The sequence below is a fragment of the Sitophilus oryzae genome, unplaced genomic scaffold (genome assembly GCF_002938485.1).
Source record: "Sitophilus oryzae breed Bouriz unplaced genomic scaffold, Soryzae_2.0 scaffold_482_pilon_pilon, whole genome shotgun sequence".
In the NCBI taxonomy this organism is placed as follows: Eukaryota; Metazoa; Arthropoda; class Insecta; order Coleoptera; family Curculionidae; genus Sitophilus; species Sitophilus oryzae.
This window is the reverse complement of record NW_022147065.1, coordinates 12,037-32,474: the sequence shown is the minus strand read 5'-3', so window position 1 is coordinate 32,474 and position 20,438 is coordinate 12,037. Positions and strand designations below refer to the sequence as shown.

The 20,438-nt window shown below is 32.4% G+C and overlaps 4 protein-coding genes across 4 annotated transcripts; 3 read left to right on the top strand and 1 right to left on the bottom strand.

Annotated features, from left to right (window-relative positions):
- The first annotated feature begins 795 nt into the window (after nt 1-795).
- On the top strand, nt 796-1,297 carry LOC115886318 (protein kinase rad3-like). Its single transcript, XM_030905413.1, has 2 exons — nt 796-1,212; nt 1,256-1,297. The coding sequence occupies exons 1-2, from the start codon at nt 865-867 to the stop codon at nt 1,295-1,297; spliced, it is 390 nt and encodes a 129-aa protein (XP_030761273.1). The 5' UTR covers nt 796-864.
- Nucleotides 1,298-3,058: 1,761 nt separating this feature from the next.
- Nucleotides 3,059-6,665, bottom strand: LOC115886317 (UDP-glucuronic acid decarboxylase 1-like). Its single transcript, XM_030905412.1, has 7 exons — nt 6,521-6,665; nt 6,239-6,468; nt 5,692-5,977; nt 5,516-5,629; nt 5,026-5,213; nt 4,840-4,972; nt 3,059-3,285 (listed from the first exon to the last, which is right to left on the bottom strand). Exons 1-7 carry the CDS (start codon nt 6,576-6,578, stop codon nt 3,059-3,061), a joined length of 1,236 nt encoding a protein of 411 aa, XP_030761272.1. The 5' UTR covers nt 6,579-6,665.
- Nucleotides 6,666-6,946: 281 nt separating this feature from the next.
- Nucleotides 6,947-10,742, top strand: LOC115886307 (E3 ubiquitin-protein ligase RNF13-like). The gene is made up of 9 exons (XM_030905400.1): nt 6,947-7,220; nt 7,278-7,456; nt 7,561-7,627; nt 7,893-8,073; nt 8,128-8,380; nt 8,439-8,613; nt 8,807-8,988; nt 9,049-9,184; nt 10,612-10,742. The coding sequence occupies exons 2-9, from the start codon at nt 7,379-7,381 to the stop codon at nt 10,740-10,742; spliced, it is 1,203 nt and encodes a 400-aa protein (XP_030761260.1). The 5' UTR covers nt 6,947-7,220; nt 7,278-7,378.
- Nucleotides 10,743-12,910: 2,168 nt separating this feature from the next.
- On the top strand, nt 12,911-19,369 carry LOC115886328 (rho GTPase-activating protein 190-like). Its single transcript, XM_030905422.1, is given in 3 exon segments — nt 12,911-13,246; nt 14,139-18,376; nt 18,378-19,369. Coding segments are annotated over 2 exon segments (4,923 nt in total). The 5' UTR covers nt 12,911-13,246; nt 14,139-14,168; the 3' UTR covers nt 19,093-19,369.
- Nucleotides 19,370-20,438: the final 1,069 nt, after the last annotated feature.

Below are 20,438 nucleotides of genomic sequence, written 5' to 3'. Positions count from 1 at the left end.
TCATTTGATTCTTAAGAGTTGTCTAAGATGTCTCTGTTGCAACTTGTTTAATGCGTTCATGCGTCGGCGGTATGGCACCCACGTTTCGTTTCCATATAACATGGTGGGAATTATTATAGCTCGGTAAACTGCAAGAGTTTCGTTTTGTGCTCAAGTCATGATTGAAAACCCTCTCTTTAATTTCCAGAGTGCTTTTGAGGCGCTGCTAATCCTGTGCTGAATTGCAGAGTCGATATTGGCCTTTCCCGAAATCAAATTGGCGAGGTAATTGAATTCCGCTACATATTCCAATAGTTCTCGATTTTATGGCATTGTTGTGATCTTCCGAGTGCACATGATTTTAGTTTATCGATGTTCAGCCTAAGTCCCAAAAACTTTGTATACCCAATATGTGTTCAACAGCCTGTATATGCATGTACAGAGTGTAGTTGCTTAATGTTATCTTTTATATTGCCTATTATTCAACTTATCCTATTTATCCTTAAATTTTACAACATGTGGCAACCGCGCTAACTGAATCTTTCAAACTCACTGCTATCGTCCAGGGAATGCTAGCATTCACTAGTAAAAGTTGGTTTCAAAAATAGCTGTTGAACTTTTACTGCCATAGTCTTAGCAAATCAGTGAATGTTACCTTTACTAGTAATTGTTAACAATCACTGATTTTCAACTTTGACTATAACATATACATAATCTTTTTTTGTAAATCAAAATTCATATCGAAATAATTGAAAACATAAATTAGGAATATAGATGGTTAATATTTCTTTTTTATATATCTTATAATCATAGTGATAATTTTATTTAAAATTGCTTTTTTTATGTGTTTATTGAACTGTACAAGCGAGTTTAATTGTCAAATATATGTGCCTTGGAAGTCAAAAAATTTCAGACACTTCAAAGAGGCGTACGCTAACTGTCGCTTCCGTATGGCAAATTATTCTGCGCAATCATTGTAACAATTTTTTAGGTGAATCATTTGAATGGCCAGAAAGAGTTCCATTTAGGTTGACTCAAAACATGGTCTCAGCAATGGGACCTCTGGGAGTTGAAGGTGTGTTCAGAAAATCGTGCGAATTCACGTTAAGGGTTCTAAGGTCAAATGCGCCAACATTGATGTCTATCGTAACACCTTTCGTCTACGATCCTTTAGTTTCTTGGCCCAGGCATGTCGCAGCCGCAGCACAAAGCTCTGAGAGAGTCAATGAACAAGTAAAATTCTTTGTATTGATGAATAATAAATATTAATTTGTAGGCATTAGAACATATAAAAATATCGACTTCGACTACAAGGTAAAGTTAAAACGAGAAGCCGTTTTATGTCTCAATGTTTATCAGTGGAAGGACAAACTGATTACCTAATCAAAGAAGCTATGAGTATAGATAATTTATGCCAAATGTATTTAGGTTGGATGCCATATCTTTAGGCTTTAAATATGTTCGTAATTTTGTATTTGATGTTTTTTTTACATATATTTTAGTATTGTTTTTAATAAATTTTTCATATTAAACAAAGTTCTTTCTATCAATTTTCCTCTATCAGATAATAGTAAGTTTAAATTTAGAAAACTGAAAAAGAGCCAGTTATTTTATGCAGCCATGCAAAAAGTTCTACATAAATTTTTGTTATTAAAAAAGTTTAGGGAATCATCTCTTAGGCGACTTTGTTTAAAAAAGTGGTCACCTAAAGGGGTTCAGTAGTGGGGTTCGCTAAATGACGACAATTGGCGCTAATAAACAATAAGGGATCAGGTATTCAATAAAATGCAACAATATACCGCTTTGTGCAACTATTTTGTTTTGGTATACATGAATAATGAAATCAATATTTTAAATAGTGTTCTTTTATTTTAACATCTCTATACACTTATAGTAAAAATACAGTTTGGAAAATTTAGACCTTACCTAACTTAAATATTTAAAAGTAGTTAACATTTATTACACAGTATATACAGTTTTACACCACAAAACAATAGCTGTAAATTACCTATAAATTTGAGGTCTATTCTTTATACAAAAATAAAGCTGTGCTAATCACAAGAGGTCAAAATTTAAATAAATGTAAAGTTTTGATTATTTCAGGCTTTCACGAAATGAGAAGCGAATAAATGGATTCTCAGATACTTATAATGTTGACTGGTTAATTTAAGGCAATAGCCTCATTAATAGCAATTGTATATAAAGTATTATGTATATAATATTGTATAAGGTAGTGTTACCACACAATAAATAAAAAAAATCTAAGGTGGAAGGTTACGTGATAAGACACTAAAGATTGAAGCTACATCATACAAACATCTTGACAGTTTTATTGGCTTTCCTTGACAAATTTGAATTTGTGTTTGATGCGCTTTTCTACGTTTATTTTATATTATGGGAGGCGCATTTTATAATTGATTTAAGGCAAAGTATATAAATCTGGAAATAACATTACGGTGAGGCTTGTGTTCCAGTGAAATTCTTGCAGTCTTATAAAAAAGTTTCAAAATAGTTACTTAGCCAATGGTTGCAAGACTAAAAACATGAAAAATAACAACTTTCATTGGTGGTATACCAGGTGCGTCTGAAAAGTGGCTCATCCTATAACTTTTTATTTTCAGATAAAAAACGCGATTTGTTATGCTAGTATATGACATAAATTAGGATTGATGTATTCAATCGTTTCGGTCACTTCCTGTTTCACGGAAATTACAACACATTTTAAATGGCACCCTCGGTATTTTTTTAGTTTATTCGATAAATGACGCTCTGAATAGAATCAGTCAATTTTTGACATTTTTGTACAAATGCAGGATAATAAACGTTATGTCTTTATTTATATTGAGAAAAATTAAACATAACATTAAACGATAATGTCTGTCATTTTATTTATAGAAGAAATTTTTTATAAAGATTATAAACATTATATTTATTTTAGTAAATTATATACCAAATAATAGTAAAAATGTGTAAAAACATTTTTAAGTCTGTTATTTACTTCTCAATTCTTTGTATTCAACTTCAGAAGAAGAATTGTAAAAAAAACTAACAAGTATTCCGGATTTTCTAACTCGGCTTTTCAATTTAAATTTATTCTGTGTGTATACTTAAATCTTTTGAGCTCTTGCCTAAAATATTCGACAGTCTTATGCAACCCGGTATTTAAATCTACTTTTGGTTCCCAGTTCAAATAAGTCTTTGCTCGCGTTATATTCGGTCTTCTTCTTTGAGGATCGTCTTCCACTTCGCTTACGTGAATAATTTTGCTATGGCCTCCCACAAGATTTTTAATAATGGACGCAAATTCTACAGCAAAATATTAAATTCTAAACCTATATAATTACAAAAAATAAACAAAAACATAATCGAATTGAACGACCCTCTATACCTATTATATTTTCAGTGCATTGTATTTTCAGTACATTATATTTTTTCAAATTATAATATACAGGGTGGTCCGAATTGTATTCGAGAAACTTCGGCAGCATATTCTGCAGATAAAATAAATAGAAAAGTTTGTAATAATGTATGTCCTAAAATGCTTTGTTTTATAGATACAGGATGTAGAGTTTTCATTTTATTTCGATTTTTTCAAATATTTTTTTTTAAAGCTATTTAAATGAACTAAATACAAAATATTTTTCTTTTTTTTTTTTAACATAAAATATTTTCAACACGATAACTCAAAAACCATGATTTTAACCAAATTTGGCACAAAGAGAATCTGGCCATTAGTTTTGGGCGAGGGTGGGGGGTTGGTAAGGGGGTATGGGAGGGGATTAAAAATTTCAAAAAAATCGTAACTCCAAAATTACAGTACCTAGCGAAACGCGGTTTTCAATTTAAGATTAGGAATAATATTTAATATTTGTAATACAACAAAATTTGTAATAACATCAAAAATCAGTCAAAAGTCGCAGTTTTTAAGATAAAAAAAAAAAAAAAAATTCTTTAGTTTGAAACTAAAAGAACTGCCTTCACAACTTTTTATTAACATATTTAGTATGGGCGGCGATACGTGCCTCAGCATTTTTATTTAATAGTTTATTTCAAAATTGAAAGCTAACATAAGTAAATTCTTCTTCATCTGCATGGTTTGTGTTTACAAATTTGGGTTAATGAATTGGCATGGACACAGAGATAACGGCAGGGATGGGAGGTTATAGGTACAGTAACCAGAAATACAATATAGGCGAAAACAGCGACACTTTGGAAGCCGGAACCTCGGTTACAAAATTGCAGTATTTCTCTGGAACGGTTGCTATTGTGACTCATGTGGAATCGTTATTCCCATCACTATTCTACACCCTGTATCTCCGAATGTTCTGTCTCTATCTGCCGAATTTTCCCGAATACAATTCGGACCACCCTGTATAGCTTTAAGCTCCGTCTCCACAACGTTTTACTTGAACTGAATTAAGACGGAAGATTGTCTAGAAAACTAAGGGATCGTTCAGTTTTACAGCAAAACTAGTTTTGTCTACACTGAAAAAAATGTAGGTAAATTTACAAAAAAATATATGGATATTATTGCATTGATCTTTAATAAGCAACTTTTAAAAATATAATATTTTTTCATAGTTTCAGGAAAGAATGTAATTTTATAAAAAAATTTAGAGATTTTTATTGTTTAGTAAACAATACACAGTTCACTAAACACAGTGTTATATCTGATAAAAGCAGTACTTCCAACATGGTCTTTACCAAAAACTGATCTAAAACCGCACGTCAAATTTCCAGTGTTATACTTTAATCCATCTTACCTGACCCTTTTAACTGACAGATAAAATGTAATGTGTACACGGGGCGAATATTGAAATTTCAATGAATATCATATATTCTTTGATGAATATCACTTACCATTTATAGTATGTTCTACAGGATTTCCTAAATTAACAGGCTGCGAATAATTCGAATTCATAAGTGATATCATCCCTTCAACTAAGTCCGATACATATTGAAAGGAGCGCGTTTGTTCACCAGAGCCATACACCTACGTTAAAAATAATTACTTTTACTGAATGTTATCACATCTCTAACACCTACAGTAATGACATCATTTTGTAATGCTTGCAAAATAAAGTTTGAAACCACTCTGCCATCGTTCATATGCATTCTAGGGCCGTAGGTATTAAAAATTCTGGCTACACGAACCTGCATATTTTCTTGCTTTGCATAAGCATACGTCAATGTTTCTGAAACCCTTTTACCTTCATCATAACATGCTCTCGGTCCTAATAAAAATACAGAAATATGAAATTAAAATTATAAATATTTCTTTAAATAAAAATGTGTTAACCTCAGATTTTTATAATTTACATATTTGATAAATTAAAATTATGAATATTTTTCTAAATATAAATGTGACATAAAAATGAAATAAAATTAAAAGTATTTCTCTAAATAAAAATAAAACCCAAAGACTACATATCACCTGAAATTTTCCTGATATACAATGAACATTTATTTAAGTTTAAGAATATTAACCTGATCATTGTAATTATATGTATAGATTATTTTATTTACTATTTCTTACCAATTGGATTTACATGTCCCCAATATGTTTCGGGTTGTGGGTGAATGTCTGGATCACCATACACTTCTGATGTGCTGGCTATTAAAATTTTTGCATTAAGCCTTCTTGCTAATCCTGAAAGATGCATTTTAACTTTAAGATATTCAAACCTTATAAAATGTAATAAAAATTCTTGCCTAAAATATTTATTGTTCCTAGTGTGTTGGTTTTAATAGTTTTAACTGGATTATGCATATAGTGAGGTGGACTAGCGGGACTAGCTAAATGATATATTTCATCAACTTCAATAAACAAAGGATTAACTATATCGTGATGTATTAATTCAAAATTCTCATGTCCTATCCAGTGCTCTACATTTCTCTTTCTTCCTGTGAAAAAATTGTCCACTACTAATATTTCGTGACCATCCAACATTAAACGGTCCACAAGATGAGATCCTACAAATCCAGCCCCACCTGTGATCTAAAATAAGCACCAATTAATAATAGCATTAAAAAATATAAAAAAATACTTAGAAAATAATAAATATATGTTTATTAAACATGTAAAGATTCTAAAAATTTAATAAATATCAATGCAATGGGCAGCACAATATTTGTTATCATAAAACTTTGCTATCCAAAACTTTTGTATGTCTGAGAACATTTATTTTACAAATAGGTATACAAAAGCAAACATATAAAGATACAACTATTAGATTGTTGACTACTCATTGAAACTCACTAATATCCTTTTCCTTTTCAAGTAATTTAAAAAATTGACATCTGGATAAGTCTTAGGTACTCGGCCTTCCAGCGAGATAATTTTTTCTTCAAGAGCTTCTATCTTTCGATAAGCCTCATTTAGTAGATAATTTGCATGATTCACGTCCTCTGGAAACTTCCATAAATTTTTTTCAGTGTCATTTTCGTATTTCCCATCGTTTAAATTCCTGGCGAGGATTACAAACAAAACTACAATAATTGTGTAAAACAAAACCTTATGAAAAAATATATAACAAATTACCTAGAATTAATACACAAGTCAAAATTATGTATTTATATTTGAGAGTTACTTGATTCATTGTACATCTTAAAAATATGTGAGAAAATTTACATCTTATCTAAAATGGATTAATAAAACAAATAATTAGCCATAACCTCTATTTACCTATTTTTATTTTGTTTTTATGTTTTGTTTGTCACAGAAAAAGAAAAATAAATAATTAAGAATCATATATAATATATAATCATATATAATTCTCTTAGGGCATAGCTAGACTGATATAAGGAAGGAAGATGCAAAAAAAGGTTGGCCAGTTGGGCCAGGTGCTTAGGCCAGGTGAGGAAGAGCCAGAAGCCAGGCAAAGCATCATTGGATTGGCGTAGATAACTGGTAGATAATCGCCACAGAGTTTAAAATTACCACTTGCTATCCTTATCTATACCCAAAGTCATTTGGGGTTGTCAATATGATGTCAATATGTCAAAATACATTGTTTTGACAAAAAGGAAGTTAAAATAATTGTTTTTCTGTAAAAAAGGCAGTTAATTATAATATCAAAATTTAAAATATTGTAATACTCCAATTAATATTCCATAGTGCTGCAAAAATTGCTTATGGCTTGAGTTATAGGATAAAGCATTTCCAGGTTTAAGTAAGACGCAATTCAGACAATAAAACTAATCAGATCTTGACAACTTTTCTTAAAAAAATACACCAATTTGTATGATTAATCACTGTTCATTTTTCTTACATCTTGTTTCAATCTTTTGATTTTTAGATCGGATGGACATTAGATTACATAGCAGTCATAGCAATCTTCTGTAAACTATAATCTTGTACAAAGATTATGATGTAATTTAAACTTTAATAAGAAACATCATGCATCTTCAAATCATATTTTTAGTTTGTATTAGTATTTTACAATTAAGCGATGCTGAGATATATGCTATAAAATTTGTGAGTATGAATTAATACATATTATTATAAGGCATGTGATAATAAATGTTTCCTTGAACCATTTTATTGATAATTTACCACATTTAATTACTTCCTTATTTTAGAACTCTGATTTCTATTTTGAAGAATTTGCTGATGAACCAGCAAAATTTGGTCCTTCCTTAGATGGAGGTGAGTGATAAAATTTTGTTTACTCTTTAAAGTTGTTTACAAATTAATATTGGCCAACTATATTGTAGACAGTAATAAATCATTAAATTCATATTTGAGATAGGTACTCCAAAATATATTAGGGATAATAATACCACCCTGATAATCTTTTTGAGGGATAAATTAATATTTTTCTCATTATACTTTATCTGGAATTTCCAGTAAATATTGATAAAAGCTAGTAATTTTCTTTAGTATTATTAGGATACCTATAAAATATTTTTAGCTGTGAGGGGACTTTTAACAAATGCTGATCCTCCCAGTGCTTGTAATAGCTCCTTACAACCACCTAAACCATATAATTCTACAGTAAATGAGTTGAAAAATTGGATTTTATTAGTGCCCAGATATACTGATGATGAAAACTGTACTTTTGAAGTTAAAGTGCGTATGGCACAATTGAGAGGGTATACAGCTATATTATGGACAAGCTTATCTGTGATTTTTAACAATATTTTTAGGTATAATGCTGTGATTGTTTATAATGTTGGTTCGGATGATCTGGTGCCAATGTCATCAACAAATTCAACTGGTATTAATATACCATCAGTGTTTGTTGGTCAGACTTCTGGGATAATGTTAAAGGAGATGTACACAAATAAAGATTACTTTGTAGTAATTACAGCACAAAGCCCATTCGATATTAAAACTCATTTATTGATACCGTTTGCCATTGTTGTAGGAATTTGTTTTATTGTAATGATTATTTTTATGGTAAGACTCAGTAATGTCCTTTGTATTTCTTTTGGAGTTAAACCATACTCAAATTTAGGTGGTAAAATACATCAAAGACCGAAGACGTCAGAGAAGACATAGATTACCTACATCACAACTAAATAAATTGCCAACATGTAAATACCAAAAAGGAGATAGGTATGAAACTTGTGCTATATGTTTAGAAGATTACATTGAAGGTGAAAAACTTAGAGTATTGCCATGTAACCATGGTGAGTTGTTTTCTATATTAGATAATTAAGTATTTTATTAGTTATAGGGTTATATCACTCTTAATTGAGTTTACTGAACAATTGAACATCCTGTATTAATGACATAAAATACAGGGTGTTCAATTTGTAATGGTAATTCTGGATCACCCTGTATCCTGTATTATTATATAATAAATAGTATTAATAATTTTAGTTTATCACATCAAGTGTATAGATCCTTGGTTAACTAAAAATAAAAGGGTTTGTCCGATTTGCAAAAGGAAAGTCTTTGCCCAAAATGAGCCACAGGTAGATTCTGACAGTGACAGCGACACTGACGATACCACCCCTTTGATTAGAGCAGGAAATAGAGGAACGCAGGGTGGCACTTTTGAGGTACGATCTAATCTTTTGTTAAAGATTTTGGTAAATATTTAACTCTTTTGGTTTAATTAGGTACAGAATGAGAATCCAATCCAGAGAGCTGCAAGGTCTGTTTCACAACAATCTGGTGCTGGAAATTTTGTCACAGCTTCTGACCATCACAGTATCAATGGTGATAGAGTTAGTACTTTAAGTAGGGATACCTCAGGTAACACACAAGATTGATTGTTTTCTATATATATTCAGCAGGGTTGAAATAATCACAATTTAAAAAAAAAAACATCACAAATTACAGTTTTTTGAAATTTTATTGAAATATTAATTTTGAATTTTTTTTCTATTTTATTGACATACTTACAATAATTGTATTCTTTGTCAGTGTGCCAAAACTTCCCTTTTCACAAAATCTGCTTTCAACTTCGGTTAACTTTACTTGCATACTGATTATTCTTGAACAACTTGGGCAAGTACTTAAAACACTGTTTACACACTGGCGGCTCGTGGGTATAAAAATAGGCGAAGAGATTTTTTTTAATTGCGAAATTTTTTTGGCGCATTCACCATTTACTAATTTTATAAATCAGCTCAATTCTTCTGTTCTTTATTGATGCAAACTTATCAGTAATATCGTGATAAAACGGATTTTCACTCATAAGTTCATTTAAAGTTAACTTTGTGAAAGAAAATTAACAAGTTTAAAATCAACAAAACCATTAACAAACAACAATAAATATTCAACAACAACTTTACAGTCTTTACACGGTTAATTACTCGCCGAAGTAGCCGAATATTAGCATAAAGGAAGACGAAGCGAACTGCCCAAAAATTTATTCACATCGGTCGCCGATAAAAATTTCGGGGCGGGGAATTTACATGCTGGCGCTAGGCTGACGTCACGTTACCATAGAAACCGTGCAGCCGCTCGGCTCACTAATATTTTCACTTCACTTGTGGCTTCGTCGAAACATAGGCGCGTGCGGGCCAATAATGCTACTTTTTCGGCCGGAATCTGTGGCCGGAATTAACGATGGGGTGGACCTATTATTATGTAGAGGTCCGCCCGGAAAAAAATAATTTATAAAAATTATCATTTTTATTATTTAGATACATATAAATATATTAAACTAAATTAATATTTTAAGCAGTAAAGTTTTTCTTTAATTTGAGTATTTTTTTCGTTGAAGTGCCCCGTCACCTACTGCACCTGACAAGCCGCCACTGCTGTATACGTGATACTTAAAATAGGTATTCAGAGTAGAAATCAAGTATTTAGGCAAGCAAAATTTGCATCGTCTAAACGCCGCTTTAGCGCAAACTAAACTGAAAAAAATTGAAACTGTTGAGAGTTGCACAACTCCAGACACTTGCGCAAAAATTTTCCCACGCACGTTCAATATATTTGCGCAAGTTTAGTTGCAAAATATGACAAACTGAAGTAAAATTTGGTTCACGCAAAAACACAAGCTACAATTAACTAAAATAAACACAATTTACTTACAGTGCTTTTATTTTTAATGACATAAAACATTCATTAACAGTTTTTATTTTATCTTAATTTTAACTTAAAGTTTAATTTTAACCTAAACCAACCCTGGTTTGAGGTAGTACGTTTTAAATACACGCGATTATTTTTAGATACCGTTGATACCGAATCATCTTCAAATACGAATCAATTTGCCGAAAATCAAATCTTTAAAGATTTGGAGGTCCACGTTCACCAGGCCGATGCCCAGAGTCAGACGAGTAACAGCGACATTAACGTTTAGATTATAGTTTAGTCTCTATTTATGTTATGTTCTAGTCGATGTAAGAGAAACATCAAACACCCTGTGTATGGTTACAGACTACGATCGAATTTTGACTAATAAGTGTCTTATAAGTAAGGTGCTATTAATGGCGATTTGGTTTGTTTTAAATCTCTCATATTTTTAAATCAATTAACTAAAAGAAACATATACAGGGTGTTTTACTCTAAAATTATACATTTCAATAATATTAGTTAAAAAAGAACTTTTTGTTTATATTGTTATAAAACATTTATTTGAACTAAATAATAGAGTAGTTATATTTGATTTTATTTTGTTACATATATTACCATTCTTAGATAATTAAGCTGTAGATATCAACGTTTATATTTTGAAGATGCATTTTCTGCTTGTTGGATGTATTCTTATTAATTTATGAAACAAGGTAAAATATCCTGTAGATGCTGGTAATCTGACAAACAGTGCCAAATATTTTAATAAAAAAAAACTTAAAAAATAAGTCAGTGATATATTTTTGTAATATGGAAGTATCAAATATAACCATTATTTATTACTATGCCTATAATACAATATATGGTCGAAGAGAAAAAAACGGCGTCAGAGGCGTTGAAGAAATGACGATCGCTATCAGCAAATATAAGAAAAATCGAAATGTCATTGATTGTTTATTTCCAAGCCATTTTGACTCACTTTTTTTCGAACATATGGTACCAATATGGTCGAAAAAAAAAACAGCGTCAGCGATGGCTATGAAATGAAGATCGCTGTCATTTTATATAAGGGAATGTCATTGATGTTCATTTCCACGCCAACTGCCGTTCTTTTTCGATCATACGGTATTGCTAATACATGTATAAATCTAAGTACTTGACAATTAACTGACCTATATTTTTTTAATTTGTGACTGATTTTCAATGAATATGCACTTTTGTGGCCAATCAGTTTTTTTCAGAAATTATTAACCTATTAAAGTCTGGTATTTTTTAAGTGTATCTCATGCAGAACTAAAATACAATACGATCGAGAAAAAAAAAACGGCGTCAGGGATGGCTTGGAAATGAAATTTTATTTGGGAAGTTTATATGGGAAATGCCAACGATCGCTATTTAAAATTTTTTTTAGGGCGCCTTTTTTATGCTTAGTGGTATTCTATAATAAGATATGGCAATATTAAGAGGTTAAAACAATGTATAATCACTGACAGAAAGACAAAATAAAATTATAACAATATGGAAATGTTTATATTGAAAACTTTTTGACCGCAATTGTACATATTGCTTGTTGATATTTATGGTCTATTCATCGAGGGAATGAGACGACATCCAAAAATTGTCAGAAAAAATAACTTACTTTTTAATAAAATTGACAGCAATTGTCCCTGATGTTATATATTTTCTCGTTGAACGGACTATATCTTTTTTTCAGCTCAACAACTGCCATTTATTTTGATTATCAGAATCTCTTGAAATAAATATATTTTTGTTACATTCCGCAATTAATATCGTTAAGACGTTATTCTTTTTTTTGTTGTTTATTAAGTCATTGTATTCACTTTCTAATAATAACATTCTAAAAATAAATATATACATATTGGACGTTTAAATGTTGTACTCATGTTGTACCATACAATTGAAGAAAAAGCGGTGTTGGAGATGGCCAGGAAATGAAGATTGCTGTATTTTATATGCAAAATTATGCTGGGGAATGTCATCGTCATTTCTAAGTCAACTGGGTGCCGCCTTTTTTTCAATTATAAGGTACTATACACAACTTTTATCATTCCCGTAAAATGCTGAAAGCTGCAACTTCTTAAATGTTTAAATATTTCTTAAAATTAATATTTTTTTTTTTTTTTTTATATATAATATAAAATACTGGCTATCTTGTTTAATTAAAAAAGAAATGTTTTATTCTACTGGTCTTTCATTGTTGGCTCATGGCTGGCTCCTTTTTCCAAATAACGTTTTTAATTGTGGTAAGAAGATATGCAACCAAAAATACTTCGAAAATGAAAATATCAGAATATCACTGAATTTAATATCTGTCTTTTTCTTCCTGCCTCTCGAAATATATCTATTTCATTTTCTACATTAGTGAACTACTTCCATCTCTCTTAATCGTTTGAAGTGAATATTGAATAATCTGTCAAAATTAATCCCCCTAAAATGTTCAGGTAGAAAATCCCTAGGTGTTATCCAGCAAAATTCTTGTAGGAAGGCAAAATTTCATAATGGCTTCTTGTTGAAAAAAAGGCGGTGGGTGGCTAAGAATTAACAATTTCGTTACAAAAGTGGTGCCTGCTAGTTAACGCGAGTTCCAGGAGTAATTCTAGATCAATTTTTTATAGTGTGTAGTGATACATATGCCTTTTCGAGCGGTGTCTCGTGTGAAAAGATGCTGCTAGCTTTCAAAACAAGGGCTCTGTTTTTAGTATGAAGATTTGCATACAGAAAATTTATAAAACTTGTACTAATTATATCGTAATTACCTCCACTTATTCAATGGTAAGTATTTCTATAAATGTAATACATTATTGATAATTTGAGAACAATTCTATTCTAACAAATTAATAGGTAATAATGTGATGTTTGTAGTATCAAAAATCCTGTCTGTGCTTCATAAATAACACATGTGCAGCTAATATGCCTATTATTCTTTAATTTAGCTACTTTGAAAATTATCAGTAACTTCCTTTCTTTGTAGGAGGCAGTAAACTATTTCTCTCAAAATGTTGTTTATTTTGAGATAATATGCTTATAATTTTTTCAAATCATATTACTTTAAAGTAAAAACAATTTCATTCATTAGTAGTTAAGGTATACAGTAGTTAAGTTTAATTTGAATATGAAAATTATGGTATAATTTTGGTTATATGAAATTTTACTCTTTTTTTACTCTTTTTTTTTTACTCAATATAATAATTATTGTGAAAGCAGAAATTAGTTTGTTTAAAATTACATTACTTATAACTTTACAGGTTACACTTTTATGCATGTATAATTTGTTATATTTTAATTTGTTAAACATCATGATACATCTTGAATATATAGCATTTTTACCTACCACAGTATAGAGTTACTTTACCTACTATTTCAGCAGTGGCATTATTTCTAATTTTACTTGTGATGTCTATAAAAGTAATTAATGCACCACAGTTGATGATTCACAAAATAATTCAATTGTTTTGGCACTTTTTTATAATTTAACTAATTTATTACCATAATGGGCATTGTAGTATCAAAAATAATGCCTCAGTTTGTTTGGAAATGATTCCAAGTCCATTCTAAAGCCATTTTTTTCTCATTTAATATAAAGTAACTTTTTAATAAGGGTTAATTTAAGTAAAGATATTCCTTGTTTATTATTAGTGTTAAAGTATATTTTTTCTTACTTTAGGTAATCACTGGAGATAACTGAACAAACAACATGGCTCGTAAAGGAGAATCTATCCGGACCATCAACGTAGCAGTAGTAGGACTATCCGGAGTGGAGAAAGACAAAGGTCATGCAGGAATCGGTAAATCGTGTCTATGTAATCGTTTTATTAGACCTCACGCGGAGGATTACAACATCGATCATATCTCAGTATTAAGTCAAACTGACTTTAGCGGTAGGGTGGTCAACAATGATCATTTTTTATATTGGGGTGAAGTTTTGAAGTCTTTAGACGACGGAACAGACTACCAATTTAGTATAATAGAACAAACAGAATTTATAGATGATGCATCTTTTCAACCATTCAAAGGTGGAAAGATGGAACCTTATGTTAAACGGTGTACTGCTACTAAAATTTCGTCCGCGGAAAAACTTATGTATATTTGTAAGAACCAATTAGGAATAGAAAAAGAGTATGAACAGAAAGTTTTGCCAGACGGCAGATTAAGCATAGATGGATTTATATGTTTATTTGATGTGAGTGTTGTTCCGAGTCGTAGCATTGACAAGCAAGTTGATTTTTGCGCCGCTATCTTTAACAATATTCTCAAAACAAAAAAGCCAGTTGTAATGGTTACAACAAAAAATGATGAAGCTAATGACAGTTTTATCAGGGAGGCCCACAAATTAGTTCAAAGAAGTGAATATAAGGGAAACATTCCAATGGTAGAGAGTTCAGCTCATGAAAACGTCAACATTGATTTAGGATTTTTGCTTCTTGCACAGATCATTGATAAAACCAAAGTTCGATTGAAAATTCCTCCCTACACTGAGGCTGCTCTTGCTAGGAAGGAAATTATGGATTCAGCTAGTGATGCTTTCATGAGATTGATTCGCGTTCATGTAACTGACTGCCACGCTCTGTGGTCACAAACTCAAAAGAAACTTAATAATCACAAAGAATGGATTCACTTTGTTCAGTTGTTTGGATTAGATGGGACTCAAAGACTGTTTAAGCGGCATATCAAGAAACTGAAAGATGAACAAATGGCTAAACAAGTGGCAAGATACATGGAAATGCTTCCAGATGTTTTACATGATCTGATTCCTGGATTTAATACACTACAAGACACTGATTGGACTTCTATTCAACAGTACATAAAAAATCATCCTAATTTTTCACAGTATTTCTTTGAACGTCCTGAGGATATGCCTTGGTCAGAGTGTGTAGGCTCAGATAGCGATGAGACCAGAATACCATTTGATGTATTAGACACCAGTGAAGCGGAAACGGTATTTAAAAATCATATCAATGTCTTACAGCAAGAACAAAAAGCCAAATTATAAAAACAGTTTAAACAATTGCTTGAAGACACGGGTTATGTTACACCTGGCAAACACTTGAGTGAAGTTAGAGTCTTATTTATGGGGAGAGAATGTTTTGAAGCACTTTCTGAACATGATTGCCAGCAAATCTATGATGCACATCAACGCGAACTAATTGAAAACGCTAAACACAATTTCCAAGAACTATTGTTGGAACACGCAGATTTGTTTTATCATTTTAAAAGCATAGCACCAACAGGAACAATTACTCAGGATGATATTAAAGAAATTACTGATACTCTGCAAGAAGATTTTAGGTATAAGATATTAGATCGCCTTGATCAAGACAGAAAATTAACTCTCTTCCAACATTTGGGTTTTATTCATTATCCTATTAAGGAACACTGTCCAGCTTTTCCTAATTGCATGGACTCATTAATTATGAAGAATTTTGTGACGCATAGACCTTCCTCCTGGAATCATAGTAATCAATGGTTAATGAGTTCAGAGAATAACCAACTGAATTTGCTAATTTTGGGACTAAATAATTTAGCTGATAATCTGGCGGCTAAAATCAGAGCACAGTGTGACGATGACGAATATGAAATTGACTGTCAGTTTTATAGCTTAGACTATAGAATCATTAATGGAGATGTCAGTTTGCCACATAATTCTTTTAGAACTTCTGATTTTATACCACACGGTAGTTTCTGTGTATATTCAAATGCAGAATCATTTGAATATATCAGAGAAAGTTTGGAGAAAAAACTGTTATCTAATCTAGAACAGGATGATAAGTTACCTTTTCAAGGACTACCCATGGATTCTTTTATTTACAAGATTCTTCTGATGAAAATAACGAGATTAAGGCTTAAAGAGGATGGTCAAAATTTAGCTGACTCTTTACAATGCCCTTTTATGGAAGTTTCTTTGGACCAAATATCAGAAGAACAACTAGTATCCGATGCTCTGCACCAATTAGTTCAGAGTATTCATCACAGATCTGGTTTTTTAAATATTAATCAATCCGTCATTGAATGTGTTGAGCCAGATATAAGAGTTATCATGTGTATGTTCTGTGGTGACCCATATTCTGTTGAAAATGTTTTGTCACCTTTACTTAATCATCAGTTTTGCTTCTTGTCTTCTCCCCATAGTGTAATTTTAGAGACGTTTCTAGGAGACTCCAAAAGAAAGGTAGAGGTGATTGTTTCATCATTCCATGGTGCAAATGCATTCCGGGACGAATTAGTTCATGGTTTTATTCTTGTTTATTCTACAAAGAGAAAAGCATCTCTAGCTACTTTAAACGCCTTTTCCATGAACATTCCAAATCTTCCTATTCAAATCCTTGCAGTTACTGATTCTGGCAGCGCCACAGCATTTTTTAACGACGATCTAAGTCAAATGCTTATAACTGAAGGTAACTCTACCGCTGATAGGCTTGGAGCACATTTTATGACATCTTCAGCAGTAATGCAACCAAAAACTGCGTTCTTTACACCTTTCTTTAAAGAAGTGTGGGAAAAGAAACCAGAAATTGAACAAGCTTTCCATATGGAGGAGCCTTCAGGTTTAGATAGTGGAGAAGGAACTTTAGAAAGATCCAGGTCAATTGGAAGACATGGGCATCCCATGCCACCACCTAGAAACGAAAGTTACTATCTTAAATTAGGTAATGAAGGCAGTGAAAGTGAAAACTTTGACCTTAGCGGACCCGATGATAAACTCAGTTCCAGTGATCACAGTGATAGATTTTCAAGTATTTATATGTATGGAAGCGAAGGTTCTATGGGAAAGAAAAGACATAACCACTCTGGGTTACAAATATATCCGCCACCGGCAACGCCGCCTGAGCCTGCGCCTCCTGATAATATAGGTTCTAGATATTCCAAGAAATCTTTGATGTCGTCACAAACTAGTTTGGATGATGTTAATTATGGAGATCCAGGTATATCAATTCCTGGTAGCACATGGAATAATTACCAACAACACGCCTTTACAACTGGAAGGAGGCATATTCCTTTATCAAAGTCTCGCTCTAAAGGCATATCACAAACTCTGAAACAACCGGGAAAGTTAAATATGAAGAACTATTCCGCAGTTACAGAAGCAATCGCTCGTATGAACATGAGCGATGGAAATTTTGGAAGTGCTCCGTTAGCCACTCCAGAAACTGTAGATTTGGGTAGTGAATATGCTCAAGTCAAAGATATGGTGCATATGTATCCTCCTGATTCTGAATACATGTACACTATGGTTCAGGACGCGATCAGTGGTAAGACTAAATTGAGACAGCGCCGTGAAAAGGGACAACCCAGTTATTCCGATTCTGACAGCGAGTGGTCGAGTTTAGAACGAAGGCAAAGAGCTAGTGAAATATATTCAAAAGTAAATCGAAAAGGCGGTACTCATAAACGACAAAGGAAGAAACGCACTGCCATACCTGTTCAGCCTCCCAGGGTACCTCAACTGGGAGCGTTTACGATGCCCTCTGTACATTCACCGTCAGTCGAAGGTGACGAAAAGGTGAACGTAGCTACCGAATCTAATTCCGACTCGTCTGAGGCTAGCGAGGGTGAACAGTTCCCTCAAACTAATATCGGAGACATTCGACATAAATTCGCCCAGAAACGAAGCCAAAGCCTGAAAAAACGCATGCCCGATCTACCTAACGCTCACGAATTTTATATTCATTTAAATTTCGTTAGATTTATTACCGGACAAGCAAACTCGTATGGGCTCATGCACGAAGACGAGTCGAGTCTTGACGTGTCGTCACCGAGAGATAATAATTCTCCCATGTTCGGCGTGTTTCCCAAGATGAAGGAAAGCGACATCGAAAAGATTCTGCGGAAGAGGGAGAAACAGAAAGCCAAGGACGACTCCAAACTAGAAGAAGCGGTTAAGGAGGAAAAAATTAAGAAAAGTTGCCGAGGAAAAAGACAGGAAGCGCCAACAAAAGACGAAACAGAAGGCCGCCGTATTACCCAGCGGAGTCCCATCTAAACTGACAGACTATATTCAGTCTGACAAAAACTATATTCCGATCTTTATGGAAAAATGCGTTAAGTTTATTGAGGCGGAAGGACACGATTCGGAAGGAATATACCGTGTTCCCGGCAACAGAGCCCACGTCGATTTGTTATTTCACAAATTTGAGGAAGACGCGAACGTAGAAATTCACGAACTAGATATACCTGTTAACGCGGTAGCGACAGCACTGAAAGATTTTGTTTCAAAACGTCTACCGCCTCTGTTCGACGAGAATGTGATGTCAGAAATGGAGGAGATCGCGGGAACACGCATGAAACCTATGGTTACTACCACCGGCAACATCGAAGTTAAAGCGGACCGAAGTTGCAGACTTCTCGCGCTCAGACAAATGTTAGACAAGCTGCCGCCCATCAATTTCGCCATCCTCAAGTTCATGTTCCAACATTTCGTTAAAATCACCGAAAACTCCAAGTTAAACAGCATGGATTCGAAGAATATGGCCATTTGCTGGTGGCCCACGTTGTTGCCGATTGAGTTTAGCGACATGGGTCGTTTCGAGCAAATGCGACCGTACCTGGAGGACATCGTACAAACCATGATCGATCAGTACCCTTTCTTGTTCTGTGGGAAGGAAGCGTTCGTTATGGTGTAAATTCATAACAAATTACACTCCGATCGTTGCCATAGAAGTAGTTTTTTACGAAAGAGAAACAGAATGATGCAAACGACTCTAAAAGACGCACAACTTGCCCAGTCAAGGCTCCGTTGAGGTCGTGCGACCTCTTTGTTAAACAATTTTAGAGGCCTTGGTGTTCTTAGCGATGAATAACTAACTGTCTTATGATGCAGTCTGCGTTTATTCATTTCTATTAAACGCAAACTGTTCGTTAAAACGAACGCTGACCGATCTGAAGTCAATATTATGAAATTGTTTTTGGAAATAATAAATATACAACGTATAAACTATAAATACTCGATGTAATAATGTTGTATTTTAATTAACCAATATTTGCAAATGTATACTATACAATCTATATAAAAAAACCTTTAGTGTGGCCTTTGAAGTGACAATCGCTTATAGTTTGTTTTTCCCACCGCTATCTATGTATTATTTATTCAAAATTGACATAAAAACTTGTCAGAAATTACTATTTAAATAGAAATAAATTAAAGATTCCAAACATGTAAATGTTGAGAACAGTTTGCTAAGAAACTTTTTTATTTTTATTTCTAAAGTATATTTTAATTTGCACAGTGGTTTCTGTCAGTTTGTGTCGTGACATATACCGATCTGGTCATCGAAACTGCGTGGTCTGGATTTTAACGTGTAAAACGGTGATGTCGACAGCTTAATGGAGAAAATCAAATGTAAAGAGATAAAAAATTGGGTTGATACATTTCTTCTCTGCGGTATTGCCGGATTTAGCATCGAAATTTCAAATCGCACAAGTAGGCGTTTATGAAAACTGTTGCGTCTAGGGGTTTTGTTTTGTTTTTCTCAATTAGTTGCTCATTTTACCACAGGTGTAATAAGATTATATTTAACTTGAATATATTATCTTCATTTCAGTAGTATATGAAAGTTTTAAAATAGTTTACTTGTTTCTACACACATTTTCCTACAAACATAAAAACTGGCAACTGTATGCCGGTTTTAATTTTATCTCTCTCATCTATAAACCGATCATTTTATATTTATCTGTCGCATGCATTTAAGTACAGATCACGCAGATGAAGTGACCAGAGCTAGTATACAGAGGTTGGACTGACAGAAATCATCAGCAATTGTTATTTCAAGGGTCTCTTTGACAGCGTTTTTGATCTTACGGTAGTTTAATTCTTATTTTAAAAAAATAGAATTTTTTTTTTTTTTTTTTTTTTTTTATTTTATAAAATATACGTATTTATAGTTCATAAAATTAAATTGTAATTAAATGTGGATTTGATTGTCATAATATTATGAAAATATTTTTATATCAAAAGATATTGGCTTGTATC

Excerpts from the sequence above, each read along its gene's own strand:
- LOC115886318 (XM_030905413.1), top strand. The coding sequence starts at position 865 with ATGTGCCTTGGAAGTCAAAAAATTTCAGACACTTCAAAGAGGCGTACG. Across the intron at positions 1,213-1,255 it reads CTGAGAGAGTCAATGAACAA|GCATTAGAACATATAAAAAT; the intron begins GTAAAATTCTTT and ends ATTAATTTGTAG.
- LOC115886317 (XM_030905412.1), bottom strand. The coding sequence starts at position 6,578 with ATGAATCAAGTAACTCTCAAATATAAATACATAATTTTGACTTGTGTA. Across the intron at positions 4,973-5,025 it reads TACAAAATGATGTCATTACT|GTGTATGGCTCTGGTGAACA; the intron begins GTAGGTGTTAGA and ends TTTTTAACGTAG. Across the intron at positions 3,286-4,839 it reads TGTAGAACATACTATAAATG|AATTTGCGTCCATTATTAAA; the intron begins GTAAGTGATATT and ends ATTTTGCTGTAG.
- LOC115886307 (XM_030905400.1), top strand. The coding sequence starts at position 7,379 with ATGCATCTTCAAATCATATTTTTAGTTTGTATTAGTATTTTACAATTA. Across the intron at positions 8,614-8,806 it reads AGTATTGCCATGTAACCATG|TTTATCACATCAAGTGTATA; the intron begins GTGAGTTGTTTT and ends TAATAATTTTAG. Across the intron at positions 8,989-9,048 it reads CGCAGGGTGGCACTTTTGAG|GTACAGAATGAGAATCCAAT; the intron begins GTACGATCTAAT and ends TGGTTTAATTAG.